We start from the raw sequence: 22,491 nt of genomic DNA, 5'->3' as shown, positions 1-22,491 counted from the left end.
GGCAGAGGGGGGGGGGGGCGGGGTTAGGAGTTTGTTGGAGGGATAAGGACAGGAACCCGAGGGGGTGGAGGCGTGGAGGAGAGGAAAGATAGGAACTTGGGTAGGAGCGTGCAGGAGAGCAGAAACTTGGGGGGGGGGGGGGGAGGAGGAGGAGGAAAGGTCAGGAACTTGGGGAGTGGAAGAAGGTCAGGAACTTGGGAGGGGTGGGGGGGGGGGGGCTGGAAGAGGTCAGAACTTGTTGGGAGGAAAGAGGTCAGAAACTTGGGGTTGGGAGAAAGGTTAGGAACTTCTTGTAGGGGGGGGGGGGGGGGGAGGTGTTGGTGGGAGAGGCAGGAACTTGTTTGGGGGGGGTTGGAGAAGGTCCAAATCCCCAAGAGTGAGCTCTGTTCTATCTGGAGCCTGGCAGTCAAAGGCTCAAATTACACTTTGCAAAGTACTTGATTACTTAGGCAGGCAGGATCTAATAATACGTTCCAGATAAGCTACTGGATGTGTCTTGTCCCCAAGGGGACCAATCATAAATCAGGTCTTGTCCTTCAAAGTGACCAATTGGAAATCTGGTGTTGGAAATAAACACGACCTTAACTTTACTCATTATTATTAATTAGCAGCTATTTTTATTCTCTTTGTTTTTTTCTTTCATAATGTTCATTATCCCTGTTCTTCTAACATGTCTGTTTTTTCTTTATTTTCTTTCTATAATACTGGCCCAACTGACATGATTATCAGAACCACCAGAACAAAACTCCAGTTGGAATAACCACAGCAAATGACAAACATCCAAAAAAATGTTTTATTCATTCAAGGGATATGGCATCGCTAACAAAGCCAGCAGTTATTGACCATTCCTAATTGCCCTCGAGAAGGTGGTGGTGAGCCACCATTTCAGAGGGCAGTTAAGAGTCAACCACTTGATGTGGGTCTGGAATCACACAGGCCAGACCGGGTAAGGATGGCAGATTTCCTTCCCTAAATGACATTAGCGAACCAGATGGATTTTTATAACAATCTGGTAACTTCATGGTCGCCATTACTGATATATTTTTTAAATTCCATATTTATTTAATTGAATTTAAATTCCCCAGCTGCCGTGGTGGGATCTGAACTCATGTCTCCGGATCATTAGTCCAGGCCTCTGGATTATTAGTCCAGTAACATAACCACGATGCCACCGTACGCCAAATCAAAGAGTCTAAAATTGGGCAATGACAAACCATACTTTTAACAGAGAATTAATAACAATGACTGTAAATGCAATGTTGAAGAAAAATTCTGAACATTACAGGACCCGTTTAAGAACTTGTAAAAATTAGTTATTTATCCCACCAATTATTAGTTCACAGAAGAACCATGAAAAATAGTAAGTTTACCAAAAACAAGTGACTGTCTGGAACATTATTAATGCGGTTACTGATGATGGGAGAAAAAGAATTTAACTGTGTGCAGCAGATGAATAATTAAGAAAAAATGGCAAAATTATCTTGATGTTATTGAGCACTTGTATCAGATCAATAGTTGAATAATGGTACCTAACACTTTCCAATGTCTACAGTTTGCAACATCTTGGTTGGTTTGCTTGAAATTTGCATCAATAACGAGCCTAAAAGCTAAAAAACAATATTATTCAATTAACTAAGTACAGAATCCAGGTTACAAACTGCCCAGATTTGCTAAATCCCTGAAATTTTTATACACATACCTGTCCATCAGAATCAAAAGCCAAGCAAGCAACTCCATGCGTGTGAATGTCTTTCAGAATAGAAACCATCTGTACATTGTAAGTATCCCAAATGCAGATATAAGGCTCCTTCCCAACTTGACCTGTTGCAACCAGACTTCTTTCTGGATGTAAAGCAAGGCTGCAAAGGAAAGAGTACAAATCATTTTGCATTTGTTATTTCATTATATTTAAATGTGAATTTTTTTCTTATAAGTCAAGACCTAAAGAAATAATTCAGCCTAGATTTCCTAAAGCAACAAGTTGTATTGTATTTTCCTCCTGCGTGGTTTATTTTATAGAATGAAATGGGATTATAGCAGCGTATTATTCTAATGTATAACCCACCAATGAATCAGCTAATTTTCACTCATCATCTTCAGATGTAGTATTCCTCATCCTTAAATAGTTATCCTCCACATACTATAAATCATGTAATTCCACTAGCAACCGAGCTCTTTAGCATATCTGTATCCTTTTTTGTCCTCTGTCCATGTACTGTTTTTCCATGCCATTTTATTCAAAAAAGGTGTTATTCAACAAATTATCAATTGCATTAGTTAAAAATCTGGTTCACCCATTCTTTTCACTATGCAGGGAGAAATAAAAATCTCAAATATGACTTGAGGCTGGTTAATTTTGTACCTGTCTTCAAGAGTCAAGTTAAATAACATGCTTTGATCGACACTACCTATTCCTCACAGCAAAATCCTGGATCATGTCTCTTCGTAATCTTTCCTCCAATGAAAAAACTTTCCGTTTTGGAGTCGCTGTGAATATTCATGTAAAATAATAGTGTACCTAAATCTTTTCAAATTTATTGTGAACCATCATGTTCCACACAGATTTAATCAATATTTGATAATCACACTATTTGTAAATTTCCTTTAAAGTAATTCCCTTATGCTGGGCATGAATTGTTCTTCAAATTCAGCTCTTAGCAGCCATTTACAACACTTTTTCCACCCAATTTTCTCCCATGTTTTCCTGAATGTTCCTGGAGTACAATTCCATGGGTGCCAGGCACAGTTCAGTCTCTTTCTTAAGTGGCCATTCTTCATGTGTGAGCCCAGATGATGAATGTCGGCGGGTTTTCAACCATGGAGTGGATTATCGTTGAGCTCAGTCCTTCCTTATGCAACATCAGCATGTACACCCAGTTTCCTCCAGGAATCAGTATCAACATATAATGATCAGACGTATAAACTCTGACCAATTTTTCTCCTCCCTATCCCAGGAGCACAAATGTCCAATTGTCGTACCAACACATCTGCAGCATTCAAGATTAGCTATTGGGGAACAAATTGGGCATCAAACCTTTGACCTTTTGGCCTGTGTAGCTTTTACACAAGCTACTGGGGCACTAACTAACGGAAATACTTTTTATTTCTATAAGCGGATCTTCAGTTCATTCACAGCAAGTCGGAGGTCATGCTGTTGCAAGCGGGGTGCTGGAGTGTAGAGGTAGGGGTGGTGCACACCGTTAATGAAAAGATTTAGAAATGAGTTTGTAAGAATTAAGCTCATATATAGTGAAGGAAATTAATTCATTGGTTCCTGGAAAATAAATAAATAGTTGTTTTCTTACCAACTGCAGCTAGATAAATAGATATCTCAGCTGAATAAATAAATCTCTTGGCTGAACAGTTTTTGCCATGAATTCCATGTGTGTGTTCTCATCAAAATTTATTTCAAAAATGATTCTAAAGTTTCTCCTCCAGTTTGTCTTGAAATCATTTGGAAAAACAAAGCGTTGATTTATTGCAGAGCTTACTTGAGAAAATCACCTTGATGCATGATGGAAAATTATGCACAATGCTTATGGTTAGACTGTTGTACACAGACAATTGAACGCAGAGGATGCTGTTATTAACTTTCCTAGTGACAGAGAGATCGCTGGGATGAATATCAGAGGTATTTTAGGGCTCAACTTTCCCCAATGTCTTTTTTTGGCATATTGCAAAAGTTACATCCGTTTTTTTTTGCTACTCCAAAAAAATAACTAGCAAGTTTTCCCATTCTATTTTTTGAAGTTGGCACCACGCAGCCTGTCCTTTAGCTTCGGGAGGTAGAGCCTAATGTCTGCACCGAAAAAATGATGCCCCCCTTCTGCACATGTGCGGGAAATAAAATTAAGTTTTTTTTACGTGACTGCTATGGGCGCGCACGGCCTGCTCCCGGTCTGCATTCGGCCATTTTTAAAGAGCCAGTTGTGTGTCAGAAGTTTAATCCTCCTTGGAAAAATCAGAGCTGCAATACAATATGCAACATGGCTCAAGGACCAAGAATTTCTTGCAGGATGAAGTGGAGCACTAGTTACTGTAATTGCGACCAGATGGCACGAGCTGGACACCAGCAGAGGTCACATAAAAGTTTCACCAAAAGAAAAGAAGAAATGCTGGAACCAACTTGCAAAAGATTACTGTGCAATGGTGACCACTCAGAGGTCTGGAGGCCAGTGCAAAAAGAAGTGGCAGGACCTTGGTCAAGTAATTAGTGTAAGTAATATTTTCATTTTTCAATGGAATTCCAATTGTAAATGTGACCATCTGTACGTGACTCAACCAGCAGAAAGACACCCTCTCTAAAAAGTTGCATTTTCATCTTTGCAGAGGAAGGTGGCAAACAACAAAAGGGAAAGAACTCGAACAGGAGGAGGCCCGGCAAATCTGCACCCACTGACACCCTTGGAAGACAGGGTCGCTGCTTTGATGGGTCTTGCTGGAGGAAAGCAACCACCACTGTACAAGCTGGGCCCACACTGCAAATTCCACAGTCTGGCTTTGTTAAATGTCAAGTACTGCGCAGGCTAGCCATGCTTCGGTTCATGGGGATATCGCCGCCAGCTACGCTTCGATTGATGCAATGTGCTATCATTCATCGTGGTCCTTCAAATGAGCCTGCTGCCTGCACTGTGAGAGACTACTCATGCCACCCTGCCCCCTCCTCTTCAGTTAACCATTTGTCTGTTCAGTTATATTTTGCTGAACTTGAGGCCAACCCTGACGAAGCTGAAGCTGATGCAGAAAATGATTCAGACCCGGACGAGCCTGAAGAGAACATCTTTTAATCCCACCTTCCAGTCCAAGAGCATGGGGGTGAGGAGGAGGGGGAGGGGATGGCTGAAGCCCCCACTTTTGTACTCACTCTGGATGAGGTGCAGGTGCCGCCCAATTAGGTGCCAGACCCTTTCCTGAGTGGTACGAGTGTTGCGACATTCCATGGTTTCTCAGTCCAAGGCTGGGGATTCCAGTAGGGTGCAGCGAGGCGCACCCAGGACCCCACCGTCCGAGGCTGCGGGTCTCAGTGGGATGCAGCAAGCCACATGTTGTACTCCCGGTCAGCTTCCATCTGGGTTACGCGTAGGGGCGTCATGAGCCAGGTGGCAAGGCCGTACCCTTTGCCTCCCAGCAGCCAACTCTGCCCTTCTGACTGCTGTTGAAACATGTCAAATATAGCGCTCTCGCATAGGATGAATGCATCATGGGTGCTTCCAGGGTATCTCGCATCAACTGACATGATGCGATGCATGTCCTCACACACAAGCTGCACATTAACGGAGTGGAAACCTTTTCTGTCCTATACATCTTGGAATCCTCCAAAGGTGCTCGCAAGGCAACGTGGGTACAATCAATGCAGCCCTGTACCTTTGGGAAGCCAGCAATCCTGGAGAAGCCCACAGCCCTGGGCGGTCATGAGGAACTTTATGTAGTTATTCCTCCGGGCATCATCAGCACAGGCAGTCCCTCGAAATGAGGATGACTTGCTTCCTACGCCAAAAAAGGATAAGTTCACAGATGTTTCAATGATGGACCTAATATTCCAGGACCTGAACTACATCCTGAAGGGTAGAAGATGCCTGTGCGTGGATTTTTTTAACGTGTGGTGGCCGTTGCACATCAGCCACCACATGGGCTTGACAAAGCCAGGTCTTGGTCCAGTGGCAAGGGTTATCCAAGACGATTGGAGACCTGCTCTGTTGCACAGACCTAATGCGCACACACATTGCAGTGTGGGCTGGCCCGTGCTGCCCCAGGGTCCCGAAGTCACGCCTCTCCTGGGCCCCGATCACATCCCTCCAGTCTCTCGCCACTCCTGCTGTATCTACCCACCCTCCAATCACTGACCTGGACCTTGATGATGTCACTCTTCACTGCCATCGCCTCCTGCACCAGCTCGCGCTGCTCCCTGAAGTGGTACGCCTCCACGCTGCTCCCGGGCCGCCGCTCACTGCTCCTTTTATGGCCCCGACCTGCCGCTGGTGTTCTCACGCAGGTCGGGGCCTCCATGCTGCTCCCAGGCCGCCGCTCACCGTCCTTTTATGGCCCCGACCTGCCGCTGGTGTTCTCACGCAGGTCGGGGCCTCCATGCTGCTCCCAGGCCGCCGCTCACCGTCCTTTTATGGCCCCGACCTGCCACCGGTGCTCTCACACAGGTCGAGGCCTCCATGCTGCTCCCAGGCCGCTGCTCACTGCTCCTTTTATGGCCCCGACCTGCTGCTAGTGTTCTCATGCAGGTCAGGGCCTCCACACTGGGCCTCTGGGCATATAGTACAGCAGTCACCTGCCGAATGCAGATATGTGTTGCATGTTGAGAAATGGCGCACACATCCCCAGTTGTGGCCTGGAATGATCCAGATGCATAGAATGAAAGTGCAGCTGTAACCTTCACTTCAACTGACAAAGCAGTCCTCCCAACACTTCTAGGTTGCAGGTCTACTTTTACTAACTCACAGATCTCGGTTACAACTTCTTTGCGGAAATGCAGCCTTCTCACACAGTCTGCATCACTCAGGTGCAGGTATGAATGCCTGTCTCAATATACCCGCCATGGGTAAGGCCTCCTGTGTGCTCTGAGGTTCCTCATGTGATGACGTTGAATCAATCGTCTCCTCCGCAGCACCATCATGCAGAAGGCTTGAACGAGGTATGGCATTGTCAATATTGCCCCCATAATTAAATCGTACCTTTGCCAGAAGCTCAAAACAACAGGACAAGGAGTTAAAGCTTCTCTCCTCTCTCCCCGCCAAGGCCAATGCCCCAATATGGACCACACCCTGGTCTGCGCATGCGCAATAGGCTTGCTTAGAACAGGAAGTCAGGCATTCAATGAGGACAGTTGAGGCAACGAAGTCTAATGCAATTCTTTAATTTTAGAGTTTTTTCAAAGTACCACCCCACCACCAACTGAACGTCTCTTCACCGGGCTCGAGGGTCGGCCGGCAGAATCGCTCCCTCGCCCGGTCATAGGGGCTCAGCAAACACCCACTCCCCCTCACCCCTGGCTTCTTTTGAAGCTGCTGCATGGTGTAAGGCTTCTCATGCCTTCGGTTCGGCTTCCAGCCCTCCCTGGGCTTCTTTTGAAGGCGAGCCCCGAGCCCGTGTCTGCTTCTCCTGTGACTGCTGGGGCAGACTCAGGCTTCACTGTCCGAGGAGGCATCGGTGTCCCCTGTCTCCGCCATCTTCCCTCGCTCACTTGTGACAGGCCAGATGACAACACTACTCTACCTCGCATATAACAAAATTATAACATTACATGTACTACAATAAGTGGGGCACTTTCCTTATAAACACTTTCAGACTGTTTTGAAAGAATTTACAATCTCATGGATTAAAAAAATACATTAAAAAATCTAATATTTTGCTTTAATTTCACCTTAACAGTTTTTTTTTTAAAAAACAAAATCAATTAATTTTGACTGTTTAACCTTCTAAATTGAATCACAAGCAATTATTTCTTTAATTTTTGCCAGACCAGTCAATATATTTGAATCAAACAAATCACTAGATGAGTTTTGAACATAATATCTAGGCCTGGATTTTCAGTTGGAGGCTTCTTGAGGTGCTAATGGCACCGGGACGGTAAACTTTGCGCTCTATAAAAGTTTGCGACTGCATCCAGGAAATTCGCTCAAAACTCAGCTGTAATGATTGGGGGCGCTAAATCAGGCGTTACACACCTGTGCTTGGCCATCCCAACCAAAAACCACCGCGCAAAAACCGCAACTTGACTTGCGCATGCGCAGAGGCCCGCTCTAGTTCCCGAGCCCAGCCAAATGTTATGGGCACGGTGTTATAAGTTTGCTCATGCACAATTCCACCTGTACACTTTGAGTAGAACTAGAAAATGAAGGAGCTGGAAGGACGCCAGAGAGCATACCGCTTCTCTATGTGTTGCAGTCCATGGTGTGGGTTGGTGAAGCTATCTGAAAGCTGGAGGCTCACCTCATCAGCCATGCCCTGTGCATTCAGGTGGCATGCACCCTCTTGTCCCCTATTCATTCTCACCCCTCTCGCACTACCATTTGACTCTTGTTATGCATTTGGCAAATGTCACCCTGAGCCGTAATCCTGGGTGGCTCTCACCTCCTCCCAGCCTTCCCACATGCTCTGTGCACAGCCACGCAGATTATAATACGTATCTTTACATTTCCAGATAGTAACAGCTACTCCACAATGGAAGGCACATGTGCCACACGATGAGCTGCACACTCATTCACACCTTCTTCTTGTTGTTATTGTAGGCAAAATTGGTGCACAATCGCCGGAAGGAGAAGCGTACCGAAGGTGAGGAGCCTGATCATCAGGACTTCACTGAGGTGGAGCAGTGAGTGTCGGCCCTCATGGGCGCCCCAGTTCGCGCAGTGGCCGGCGGCGAGGCAGAGCCCCCTGTGGATAGTGACGGTATGTGAATGGCATTGGCGATTTGTGTGAGTTCTTTAACCACTGATATCAAGTGGCCTATCCCCTTTACATATAGATGTCCAATGCCACCTTCCTCTTATTACCCCGCCCTCTCCCTAGTTCCTAACCACACATCAGTTGCTTTGTGCTTACAGATGATCAGCCACAAGCACAGCAGCTGGCCCCATAACCGTCAACATCGGGCGATGGGGGAGATGATGGGCGAGGGGGGGGGGCGGTGAGGGGGAGACGCCATCAATCCCACCAAGTGGGGACACCACCTCGGTGGAGGAGTCTGATTTTGAGGGGTTTGAGCATTCGGAGGCTGCTGGGCCCGGTGGTCTACAGCATCGCCCAGCGGGAGGAGAAGCTCGGAGGCCAGTTCTCTGGAGGGCGAGTCGGCCCAGGAGACCCGCTGAGAGACAGGCAGATGTGGACCAAGACTCTGTCCAGGGAGACCACGCAAATGCATCGCGACCTCATGGGTGCATTGGATAGGGTCCCGCAAAGCATCAACCCATTTGCTGAGGGTGGCGGAGACCAGCTTAAGCATTGCCTATGCCTCTCAGGAGTCCAACGAGCCCATCCTTGCCCGCTCACAGAGGGAGATGAGCTCAATGAGCGATGATGGAGTCCCAGAGGGGCTGGCATGAGTCATAGTCGACATGGCAGCAGCAATCACATCAAAGGCCCAAGCCGCGCAAGAACTTTATGATGTGATGCTGTCAGTGATTGCTGGCATGAATTGGCAGACTGCTCTGAGTCAGTCCCTGTGTAATGCCATTAAATCACTGACTGCTGCCATCTTTGCTGTGTTCCCCACAGTCCGACGGGGAAGTGACAGTGCTGAAGCAGGCTAACAAGTTATGCTCACACATCATGCTCCGGTTGCTGACGCTCCACTCTGTGTGAGTGGCAGTGGGCCCCTGGAAATGGAAGGTGCTATCCTTCCTCAAGATGGCAGTATTCCAGGTTCCACCACTGCTGTTATATATGTAAACCTGTAAATACAATGTTTAACCACCAGAGGGCTCATCTGCTTGAGTCCCAAGGGATCCCACAATCCCTTGGGAGCACAGGTACATAAGGAGGCCTCACAGGCTGGAGAGGCACTCTGGAGACCTGTAATAAAGGATTACGGTCACACATTGCTTTGAGCTTACAGTATCTGGTCAGATTATTGATTCAATACCTAACAACTGCCATTCCATCTTTGCACCTACTGCAGTCTACACCTGAGCCATCACAGTCTGCTGCCGCTGATGCTGAGGTGGAGGAGTCTGCAGCCAGGCCTTCCAGGTTGATCGTCTGTACTGTCTGCCCCACACACACAGCAGCCTTGCTGTAGGCACTGAGGCTACATTGAGGAGGTGCATTAGGCGTAGGAGGGTGGTAAAGACGAGGGGTGTGAAACGTCAGGCAAAGTCTAAGTGACGACTTTGCCCACCATGGACAGAACTAATCCCAATGTAAATAATCACCGTAAATACGTAGTTACATTGTTGCACTTCATTGTGCTTGATGGTGTTTGAACGGGACGTTGTGTTTTGTTACTTGCTGGTGGGGGTTTTTTGGTTCTGTTGGGTGAGGCGACGACATTGGTGTTGTTTGTAAAATGTTACTTTGACCGTTTTGCAATGGCGTCTTGTGTATCATTTAGAGTTTAACAGAGCTATGTATTAGCTGCATCCCTCAGCTTCCTCCATTCAAGAGAACTGATCCATTATGAGCCGATGACGTAGATGGTGCTCCTCCTGGTGTGGATGATGATTCAGGGCTTCGCCAGGTTCCTGTTCCTTGTCCTCTTCCTCCTGAGTGGGGGTGCAATCCCCACTAGCAATGCCTGGCCCCTCATGATGGCCAAGTTGTGTAGCCTGCAGCACACCACAATGAATTCAGACACCTGTTGAGGGGAGTAGTGAAGGCTGCCTCCGGTCCAGGCATCGGAAATGTTGCTTGAGCATCCCTATTGTCTGTTCGATGGCTCTCATTGTGGTGATGCTCCGTTTCTGTGGTGGGGTTGCCAAAGGGGGATGTTAGCCAGGTGGCTAGGTCATATCCTTTGTCCCTGAGCAGCCAGCCGCACCCTTCCCATGTTGGCCGAAGCAATCGTCACAGTGTTCTCACGCAGGATGAAAGCATCATGCACGCTCCTTGGATGGCGGGCTGCTGGAGTCAGGACAGGAGCAACATCATGATCTTCAAAATGTTTTCTGTCCTCACTAATTTCATTATTTAATTCCAACTGGGTTGATGGAGGTTTGTTGATCAAAGAGTCATCAACTGCCATGTAGACAGACTGAGAAATATCAGTGGGAATCAAACCTATTTGCTGAAATCACTCCCAAATGCTTTGCAACTTAGCTTCAATTTCACTTTACATTTAAACTCATGACAACTTTTGAGAGAATTTGATAAGAGGTTCTAATAAAAGGTTAGAGAAGAGGATTGATAATGTTATATATGTAAACTTGTATTTACTCTGTACAGCCACCAGAGGGCTCATCCCATGGAGTCCCAAGAGATCCCATAATCCCTTGGGAGCACAGGTATTTAAGGAGGCCTCACAGGTTGACGAGGCACTCTGGAGACCTGCAATAAAAGACTACGGTCACACTTTACTTTGAGCTCACAGTGTTCAGTCTGACTCTTTCTCCATACATAACAGATAAGAGGTTATATGGAGACATTAGGGAAGCTGGGATTGTTCTCCTTAGAGCACAGAAGGTTATGGGAAGATTTAATAAAGATGTTCATAATTATGAAGGGTTTTAATAGAAGAAGGTAAATAAGGAGTGACTGTTTCCTCTGGCAGGAGGGTCGGTAACCAGAATACAAAGATTTAAGATAATTGGCAAAAGAACAGAGGGGAGATGAGGAGCAATTGTTTATGCAGAGAATTGTTGATTTGGAATTTACCACCTGAAAGGGTGGTGGAAGCAGATTCAGCAGTAACTTTCTGGATTTTGATATATACTTTTCAGTGCTATGGGGAAAGAGGAGAGTGGGACTAATTGTACAGCTCTTTCAAAGAACCAACACAGGCACAATGGGCCAAATGGCCTCTGTCTGTACTGTAAGATTTTGTTGATTCTAATATTACAGCTAAAACTTTATACTCTCATTTTGTGATCTTCAAGAACCCGCAAACTCGTGTATTAAATGCAATCAAGTTCAAATTTCAGCTTGAGATCTGAATTTGAATTTTGAACTTCAAAATACATATATAGGGGTCTCCTGCTCCAGCTACCACCACAATTACACATTAAGTTAGGATTACGAGCAAAGAGTCTTTCAGGGGTTGAAAATCCTGTCAATATCTTAACGGCAGGGTTTCATTTAAATAAAACTTCCCGAAGTTCCATCAGACACCCAACCAGATTCATTACCTGGGTGGGCCGCAGGAGGCCACAGCTGAGGACCCATGGGTATGGTTCCTTGTAATCAATTAGAGGAGTTGTTCCAGGGCAATCGCAGTGCACGGTCTGGAGATTGCTACATGGTACGCGACCAGGGAGGGATGGGGATTCACTCACAGGAGAGATGGAGGCTGAAGTGGCCCAAGGATTCATTGAGGGGCATGGGGAGAGCACTCCTACTCCTCCTGGCCCACCAAGAGTTCAAAGAGAAGGACATTTTTGAAATGTACCATGGCCAGTCAGCTTCTCTTGCCAAGGTTCTGCAGGACTTCCCCTGGTGTGCTGTTAATATTACAATGAAGTCAGCATGGATTTGTGAAAGGGAATTCATGCTTGACAAATCTTCTGGAATTTTTTGAGGATGTTTCCAGTAGAGTGGACAAGGGAGAACCAGCTGATGTGGTGTATTTGGACTTTCAGAAGGCTTTCGACAAAGTCCCACACAAGAGATTAATGTGCAAAGTTAAAGCACATGGGATTGGGGGTAGTGTGCTGATGTGGATTGAAAACTGGTTGGCAGACAGGAAGCAAAGAGTAGGAGTAAATGGGTACTTTTCAGAATGGCAGGCAGTGACTAGTGGGGTACCGCAAGGTTCTGTGCTGGGGCCCCAGCTGTTTACATTGTAGATTAATGGTTTAGACGAGGGGATTAAATGTAGTATCTCCAAATTTGCTGATGACACTAAGTTGGGTGGCAGTGTGAGCTGTGAGGAGGATGCTATGAGGCTGCAGAGTGACTTGGATAGGTTAGGTGAGTGGGCAAATGCATGGCAGATGAAGTATAATGTGGATAAATGTGAGGTTATCCACTTTGGTGGTAAAAACAGAGAGACAGACTATTGTCTGAATGGTGACAGATTAGGAAAAGGGGAGGTGCAACGAGACCAGGGTGTCATGGTACATCAGTCATTGAAGGTTGGCATGCAGGTACAGCAGGCAGTTAAGAAAGCAAATGGCATGTTGGCCTTCATAGCGAGGAGATTTGAGTACAGAAGCAGGAAGGTGTTACTACAGTTGTACAGGGCCTTGGTGAGGCCACACCTGGAGTGTTGTGTACAGTTTTGGTCTCCTAACTTGAGGAAGGACGTTCTTGCTATTGAGGGAGTGCAGCGAAGGTTCACCAGACTGATTCCCGGGATGGCAGGACTGACATATCAAGAAAGACTGGATCAACTGGGCTTGTATTCACTGGAGTTCAGAAGAATGAGAGGGGATCTCATAGAAACGTTTAAAATTCTGACGGGTTTATACAGGTTAGATGCAGGAAGAATGTTCCCAATGTTGGGGAAGTCCAGAACCAGGGGTCACAGTCTAAGGATAAGGGGTAAGCCATTTAGGACTGAGATGAGGAGAAACTTCTTCACCCAGAGAGAGTGGTGAACCTGTGGAATTCTCTATCACAGAAAGTTGTTGCGGCCAATTCACTAAATATATTCAAAAAGGAGTTAGATGTAGCCCTTACTACTAGGGGGAATCAAGGGTATGGCGAGAAAGCAGGAGTGGGGTACTGAAGTTGCATGTTCAGCCATGAACTCATTGAACGGTGGTGCAGGCTCGAAGGGCCGAATGGCCTACTCCTGCATCTATTTTCTATGTTTCTATCGAGGCATGAATTTTGCACCTTAAATAGGTCCCCGTCTGCCTTCATTGAGAGCTTTATTGATAACCTGAATCGCTGCCGTTACTATTCTAGCAGACAGGAAACCGAGCGTTAGAGGCAGGATTTAGATTTTCAAGACTAACTCCTCATCTGACCTTTTCTTGCCTGATGTGCGGGGCTGGGGATGTTAAAATCAAGGTTCATAAGTATGGCTTTTATAGAAAGTGAAAAAATTAATTCATATTGGTACCAAGTGGTGGTCTTGAGGTTGGGGTCTAAGTAGCATTGTTGAGGCAGATTAGAGAGAACTTATTCTGCAACTGATTGCTATACTTGCTTTCAAAATGCTTGATATATCATTGGCTGATGAAAGCAGAAATAATCATCAACATCTTTCACCTTAATGAATACAAAAAAAAATTCCCCTCCTGCCGAAACAAATGAAGATGACCACTGCAGCTATTAGGTCACCATGTTAAAAATATCATATGGTTCTATTTTACTCCTCATAAATTAGGCCAGCAGCTGACAGTTGCATACATCTGATTTATGGCTGAAAGTGTTTAGCATCAATAGTAAGAGGCCAAAATTTCAGTCCTCAAGCTCTATTACCGCCTCCAAGAGGCAGTAATGGAACGGATAGACCTTACCGACCGGGGGCAGATGGTTGGGCCGACCCATCCTAAATTGCCCCCGGGCCAGGAGTGGCAGGAACCGGTTTCCACATCGCCCATGCTGCCAATAACTGAAGTCCAAATTGAATTAAATCAGGCAGACATAAAATATGACTACAGCATACCTGGCCACAGACAAGCAAATACAGGTACAATTATAAGTATTAAAAATCATGAGAACTTGAAAAACATTCAAATATACTTGCAGGCTCTTTTGAGAATAACTTTTTTCAGCCACAAAAAAAGTTTTCAGCAAACAGGATGCATCTAAGCGGTAGATACTTTACCAAACAATAAACCTATAAATGATCTGATAGACTAGAAAATATTCTGGCAGTGGCATAAATAGAAACATAGAAAAATAGGTGCAAGAGTAGGCCATTCGGCCCTTCTAGCCTGCACCGCCATTCAATGAGTTCATGGCTGAACACGCAACTTCAGTACCCACAGGAAAACATATTGAACAATTCACTTCCCTTCATTCAAATGTCATGTTAAAAAATTGCTCCTTTAACACCTTAAAATAAAGTAACATAAGAATACTTGTGATTTAAAAGTCAGTTGTAGCTGAATAATTATATAAGACATGTAGGGGCCTAAAATGCCCTCAAGGTCCATTACCGCATCTGAGGTGGTGCGGGATGGGCCTCTCCGACCGGGGGTAGGCGGATGGGCCGACCCTCCCTATATTGCCTCTGGGCCAGGAGTGGTGCAAACGGGATTCTGCGCTGCCCATCGGGCATGCGCCGACCATCCTTCTGACTGGCAGCGACCCCTTTCCGACCCCTGCGGGAAATTGCCCTGCCGGAGCGACACCGCCGCCGCCAGTCGGTGCCACTGACAACTTTCCCCTGTGGGAAGCTGTGAGTGGCTGGGCGGCGCGTCCACCCTTCAAGGGGAGGGCGCGCTGCCGGCGCCTCCATTTTGTTTTAATTGTCGGGCCGATTCATAGATCCATGGGGGGGCCGCCAATAGGCAGCCTAGTACCCCTCTTGGGTACTGGGCCACTCGCCCGGCCAAAACCCTCCCTGGTAGCCCAGTGGGCCTAACTAAACCCCATGCAGAGTTCGCAGCGGCCCTCCCCTTAAACTGAAGGGGTGGGATGTTGTGACACATCAATGTGACACGACACGTCCATGTTGCACTATCAGCGACACGCTGATGACGCGTTGGAGTGGCCGACCCGCTGCAAGGACACTTCGCCGCCCCGACCAGAAATACAATACAAAGACCTGAATATTGGCACAAGATCAGCCTCATGGATTGGGGCGGAGAAAAAACTTCAGAAATGGTAGATGCACCTACTTTCAGTCGGGGGGCAATTTTGGTTCCTAAATGTCCAATCATCGGAGTAGAAATTGGTTATGGCTGTTATTGGGCACATAACCAGTGATGTATCATCAGCGTGCACCTGAACGGGAAGGCCCAAGGCCAGCCCAAAATTGGGCCTCAAGTCTAATTTACATTATTTGGGTTAGTTGTCAGCACCGGTCATGCTTTCACAGGCAGCTCGCCCATTTTAAGTTGATGAATTTTGACCTGCTTGCCTCAGCAGAAGTTAAGTCCCAGGAGGGGATGTTGTTCAGCAACAGGGGAGGAGCCCATTGTAAACTCGAGTGTCACGGGAGCCCCTCTAGTCCTACTGGCTCGAAAGCCAAGTTTTTTTTTTAAACTTACCTTTTGGTGGTGGTCTCTGCTCAGACCACAGGGACTGCTTAAGAATTCTCAGCAGAGCAAGCTCCACACACTGAAATCCAACTTAGCAAAGGGGCCGAAAACAAGTGTTAGGATCCTTATATATGTAAATGAGGGGCCTAGCGCCTGTTTTAGGCAACTCTCAGGGTAAAGAGGCCCGAGAGTTAAAATAGCTCATGCCAAACGATGTTGCTATCATGGACACTTCCTGTCTGGCTGCCACACCCCCGCAGGTTGCACTCAAACTTCGAGATAAAATCAGGGCTTAAGTGTCAATCAATGCTGGAATCTGAACTCACAATCTAATAAACTGGGAGCCCAATTACTAAAACAGAAGGGATTTATTTTCTTTGTAATATAACTGTGGTTTAAATTTCTCAACAGGCAGAAATGAGATGAAGTTTTATATCTGATTGGCGGTAATTCAGTGATGTTTCCCCAGAGTGTGGAGTCCGTAACAATGGCGCTCATGTGAATGTTACAATTTCCCGTTTGTCGTACATACCTTCTCAGGTTCACTGGAGTCAGTCACACCCATAAGCGGTCCAAAGACTTAATTTACAGGAGTTGATTCACAGTGTCCCGTATGTACTTGTATGATAGTGGGAAGTAGGATACAATAATGGAACCCCACTGTGACCCGAGCCAGATATCTATGTCTTTTATACATAAATTTCAACAATCTGTCGAAGGCAGACCAAGTTAACACTAGATGAGGAACGGCTTTATTGAAATGTTAAGATGTTTTATTCCATAGTTAGGTGACTGTACAAAGAAATAGTTATGATGAGAATCACCTAATAACATAAAAATAATTAACTCATTATGCTACCCCACTTCAGAAGGTCAGCTTGCTTGATTTAAATAGATTAACTGCTCTGCATTCTGTCCTAGAGCCCAGGGCAGAATACAGCATTTTGCTGCCTTACTATCTGTATCTGGCTGGCTGCGGGCAGGAAACAGAGCTTTGAAATGCTAAACAGGCCCTGCTGTTAAATTTGGCGGGGCCTGAGGGAAACCTGTTATCCCAGATTTCCCGACTGCTTTCCAGCCCTCCCACTCCTTATCCACCTCCAAATTAAAATTCCGGCCAATGGGCGAGAGGTGTTTCTGATTACCAACAGCCACTTGCATTTATATAGCGCCTTTAATGTAGTAAAACGTCCCAAGGTGCTGCATGGGAGCGTTACCAAACAAAATTTGACACTGAGCCACATAAGTAACAAAGGCATGGATGAGGGTTTCAACAGATGAGCAGGGTCGGAGACGGAGGTGGAAGTAGGCAGTCTTGGTGATGCATCAGAAATGGGGTCGGAAGCTCCTCTCAGGATCAAATAGGACACCAAGGTTGTGAATCATCTGGTTCAGCCTCAAATAGTGGCCAAGGAGAGGGATGGAGTTGCTGGCTAGAAAACCGAAGACAATGGCTCCAGTCTTCGCAATATTTAGTTGGACAAGCTAGCTAATTATTTATTGTTTAATCCATGAGATAACCAACTTGCATTTAGCACATTAATCAGGAGTTAAATTGTTGCCCCTTTTTTTAAATTCATGAGAATACACATTGCTTTAAAAACCCAGCATTAAAACCAACTCAATCTAATAGTGCATGGGAAAAAAATAACTACACGTGGTATAGAAAGCATTTTTTATTCTATGCAGTGCCTTTTTAGAACATTCCTTCCCACACTAACCTACCAGATGAAGGACAGGTGGGAATCATATCAGATCTAATTGCCGAGTACCCTTTATCAAAGAATCAAGCAATCACACAGAATTTGGGCCCAGTTTTGTGATTCCTAGCTAGACAATAGAAGATTCGATATACAGTTGTTTATCATGTAGAAAGGTGATTATTGTAAGTGCAGAGTACAGCAAGTGCAGGATATTAAACAGTATCCAGGTGGAAGCACAAGGTAGCAAACAGTTCCAGTAAAGCAGAATGATCAGATTACAGCAGTGAGGATCAAACTGCCAGCAAGTAAAGATGCAAAATGGCAATCATTTCACCTGTTGAAGCGGACATACAAAAGCAATGCAGAATTACACCATCCTTCCTACAACTACTCCCCCCTCCTTGCAGTCATTAGAAGCCCTGAAAGCAATTGAGCCGATCTCCAGATTCGGGCATTTTTGCGTCTTCAAATCATGTTTCTAGCTCCAACTGATGTCCACTCCATATAGTTCATAATTTTCCTCTTCTGTGCATGCATGAGCTTTATGGAGTGCACCGTGGACATTTTTGTACTAAAGGTGTTCTATAAATGCACAGGGGTGAGGGTTAGGGCTATGCAACCTGTGCAATTGCACAGGTTCACGACCAGTCAGGGGCCTTGAATGGATACAGTGAAAGGACACCAACACAATGACAATAGCTGATCCCTCATCAACTATTCAACTATTCTTATATTACCTTTTGCAAAAATGTCTTTTCCTGATCGTGTGTTTGTATTTGGCACCAGAATAAGTCAGTCTCATTTAGTAGCATTGGGCTCATGTTTCGGCCTGATTGCTCCTATTTTTTTGGAGCAACTAGTTTAGAATGGAGTATCTTGAAATTGCAATTCTCGGCATTTAATTTGCTCCAATTCTAGTGAGTTAGAATAGTTTAGTTTTAGAAAAGTTTTTTTTTTCCAAAAGGGGGCGTTACTTACGCCTGTTTTGCAAGTTTAGGCAGTGATAACTTACTCCAAATTAACTTAGAATGGAGTAAGTGTAGATTTTTGTATGCTCAGAAAAACCTTGCCTACACTTTATAAATTAGGTGCAGGGAGCGAGTGATAGGGGGTGGGGGGAGGGAAATTTACAAGCATTAAACACTTCACTTTTACAAATAATGAGCATCGGCGGTGGGGCCCGCCCGAAGTCCTGGGCGGCAGTTCGGCATCTGCTGGGGGCGGGCGCCGCCCGAAGTCCTCGGCATCGGCAGCGGGGCCCACCCGAAGTCCTAGTCAGCGGCGGGGCCCGCCCGAACGGCATCTCCTGGGGGGACCCTGTCCCAGCAGGCTGTTGGAGGGCTCCCGGTGCTGCAGTAGGTGAATAGAAATGTTTAATTTTTTATTTATTGATTGATTTTTTTTTTGATTGATTTATTGATTTATTTGTCATTTATTATTGATGATGACGCTGCTTGATCAAATTTTGCTTTTCCAAATGTCCTGCTACTGCTTTTTTAATAATGGACTCCAACATTTTCCCAACCACAAATGTTAGGCTAACTGGTCTATAGCTTCCTGCTTTTTGTCTGCCTCCTTTTTTTAAATAGGGACGTCACATTTGCAGTTTTCCAATCTGCTGGGACCTCCCCAGAATCCAGGGAATTTTGGTAAATTACAACCAATGCATCCACAATCCTTGCCGCTACTTCTCAAGACCCTAGATCTTATTGTCTACTTAGTAGAGCAGGTTAAAATTAAAGACAGTGGGATGGGTGCAGAACTTTGGCGGATAAATCAACGAACCAAATTTAACCACTGTTGGCCTGATTTTGCCAGATGGGCAGGTGGTTAAATTTCCTTGCCAAATTTCTGCACCAATTTTTAATACTCACACCTGTATGATGCATTCATTCCTGCTGGGTTACAGTTCCATAGAAACAGGCATTCCTTACTCAAATGGCTTCCCAGACCCTATTTTTCTGAGACTTGACAATGAGTATCAACAGACCATTTGACTGCGGCACTATCAAAGCTCAGTTCAATACAGTCCTCACCAGACATCCACAAAGTTTCAGGAAGAATAATTAGATTATGGTCAGCAGCACGAACCGTAAGCCGGGGGTGGCTGCTGTTAATTATAGTGCCCCTACCATTGCCGTAACTAAATTCAGCTAGTATATCAGGAATTAAACCTGGGTCCTTTTGAGTGCTATTGTGTATAAACCCAGTACGCTGGCAGAGAGTGTTCTAATTATCTTCTCACCTCCCTTACATTAATTCATACATGATGAATCTAGCAACGGTCTCTTACAATGAGGTAAAAAAGGTTGAATTGCCTAACCAGCAAAAATGGGGGAGGGGGGATTGCTGTACGCGATTAATCCGCACCCATCCACCATGATGTAGGCAGCACACTAAAATCATGTTGCCTGTTATTCTAAATGACTGCTGTGTGAAGCCAGAGCTACCTGCACTGTACATTGGCTGCATGCATCAGCAGGGAGCCTGATATCGCCACCACCTACCAACAATCTCTGTCAACCCTTCAATTCATATGCTTTATCTCACATACTTAGCACTGTTGCAAGCCTCGCACCCACAGGTCACAGCTTGCACACACCATCAGCTATTCAACCATGACAGCCACATTACCCAATCATATTATACAACACTCACTGACACACCCTCTTTCTTACAGAAGGTGTTGCATACAGGAGACAGAAGGCAAGAACTGGAGGAGGGATGGCCAATAAATGTTGGCCTTGCCAGCAACAGCCACATCCCAGAAATGAGTAAAAAATAAAGGACAAGCACACCTTTAATCCCCATGGAGAAGACAATGCTGGCCATCAAGGGAAGGGACATCGTTGAGGCTGTGGTCACTGGTGGGGCTGGAGAGATCGATGATGAGGGTATCTGCATACCAATCCTCCTTCTTTCTTCCCACTTCTCAGTCATCCCATAATTTCTTCTGAATGAGAAGCTGTAGATGATGTAAGCTTGCACTTCTTCTCCTCTCCCCTCACCACAACCTAACCCTGTTCCTTTTTCATTTCAGATACCCAAGAACTGGAACCTCCCCTGTGACAGCACGAAAAGGAAGAAGACAGTGAAGATGAAGAGACACAGTCACTCAATCTTGCACTTGCAGATACCAAATATTGTGCGTACTTAAGGTTAAAATAAGGGACTATTTGTACTGCACTTTTTTTGACAGACAGATGTCTGTCAAGCCCCACCCCCCCACACTGCTCTTTTTTGACTGACAGGTGACAAGCCCCGCCCCGCCAAGCTCCACCCTCCCCTCCCGGCCCGAATCATTCCATGCGCATGGTGTGAACAGCAGGACCGGAGGCTCTGACTCTCTCCCCCCTGGCCAGTCTGGGTCCGATGGCAAGAGAGACTCTTGCGGTGGGGGGGGGGGGGGGGGGCGGTGGAGAGATGCTGGCGGGAGATGGCCGAAGGCGGCGGGCCTAGGCCTGATGGCAAGAGAGGTGCTGGGGGGGAAAAGAGAGAAGTGGGACCCGGCGACCAACCGCGCTTCCCACTGAGCTGCAAGCCCCGAGCAGCAGCGGGTGGAGGGGGAGGGGGGGGGAAGAGAGACTGGGGTCAGTGGGGGGGGGGTGGGGGGGGGAAAGAGAGAGAGAGAGACTGGGGGAGAGAGAGGGACTGGGGGTGGGGGAGAGAGAGGGACTGGGGGTGGGGAAGAGAGAGACATAGATGGGGAAGGGGATCGGAGGGGAGAGAGGGAACTCAGGGAAGACGGATCACGTTCTTCCAACCCCCTACAAGGTACATCGTTGGAGTGGATGATAATCCAGAAGTCACGACACTATCACTATTCACTTCATACCCAATAAACCTGTTAACAATCTGTACACAATGCCTGCCCCATCTAAGATGGGGTGGGGGGTTGGGGGGAGGCATGCACCTGGACTAGGGTAATGTACTTCGACTGGGGGAGGCATGCACTTGGGCTGGGGTAAAGCACTTTGACTGGGGGAGGGATGTACTTGGACTGGAGGAGGGATGTACTTGGACTGGAGGAGGGATGTACTTGGACTGGGGTAAGGCACTTCAGCTGGTCCTCTGTCGCTTCAGGAAGTCAACGTGGATCGAATTACAATTAGCAAAGTCAGTGAGACCTTGGGAGGCGGGAGTCGAGAGAGGCAGCGGCCTATAAAAGGCTCAGCAGTCCGGGGAGCGTCGAGAGAGGCGGGAGTCGAGAGAGGCAGCGGCCTATAAAAGGCTCAGCAGTCCGGGGAGCATCGAGAGAGGCGGGAGTCGAGAGAGGCAGCGGCCTATAAAAGGCTCAGCAGTCCGGGGAGCGTCGAGAGAGGCGGGAGTCGAGAGAGGCAGCGGCCTATAAAAGGCTCAGTAGTCCGGGGAGCGTCGAGAGAGGCGGGAGTCGAGAGAGGCAGCGGCCTATAAAAGGCTCAGCAGTCCGGGGAGCATCGAGAGAGGCGGGAGTCGAGAGAGGCAGCGGCCTATAAAAGGCTCAGCAGTCCGGGGAGCGTCGAGAGAGGCGGGAGTCGAGAGAGGCAGCGGCCTATAAAAGGCTCAGTAGTCCGGGGAGCGCCGAGAGAGGCGGGAGTCGAGAGAGGCAGCGGCCTATAAAAGGCTCAGCAGTCCGGGGAGCGTCGAGAGAGGCGGGAGTCGAAAGAGGCAGCGGCCTACAAAAGGCTCAGCAGTCCGGGGAGCGTCGAGAGAGGCGTACTTGTGCAGCTCCAGCTGAGAGAAGTCAAAAAAGAAGTAGAAAGAAATCAAAAGTTGACGTCACAGCCAATGTGGTAAGTGATTGGTTGCTGATTGGTGAGTAGTTTTTCTTTTTCTTTATTAGTCAGTAACTTTTAACATTGTTGTCGGCAATTTAAGTGTATCTAAGAGTTAATTCATGGCAGGACAGCTCGGTCACGTGATATGCTCCTCCTGTACCATGTGGGAACACGGGGACAACACCAGTGTCCCTGACGACTACAGGTGCAGGAAGTGTGTCCACCTCCGGCTCCTGACGGTCCGCGTTGCGGAGTTGGAGCTGAGGGTGG

General features: G+C 46.7%; 1 protein-coding gene across 7 annotated transcripts in view; it reads right to left on the bottom strand.

Moving 5' to 3' along the window:
- LOC139273131 (echinoderm microtubule-associated protein-like 6) overlaps window positions 1-22,491 on the bottom strand; it is an 816,712-nt gene that overhangs the window by 676,653 nt on the left and 117,568 nt on the right. For all 7 annotated transcript variants that reach the window (XM_070889552.1, XM_070889554.1, XM_070889555.1 and 4 more), the window contains one exon: window positions 1,700-1,859. In XM_070889552.1, the coding sequence (XP_070745653.1) occupies window positions 1,700-1,859 (160 nt within the window). The remainder of the gene's footprint in view (window positions 1-1,699; window positions 1,860-22,491) is intronic.

The sequence above is a fragment of the Pristiophorus japonicus genome, chromosome 9, assembly GCF_044704955.1.
Source record: "Pristiophorus japonicus isolate sPriJap1 chromosome 9, sPriJap1.hap1, whole genome shotgun sequence".
NCBI classification, from domain to species: domain Eukaryota; kingdom Metazoa; phylum Chordata; class Chondrichthyes; family Pristiophoridae; genus Pristiophorus; species Pristiophorus japonicus.
This window is presented reverse-complemented; position numbering and strand designations above follow the sequence as displayed.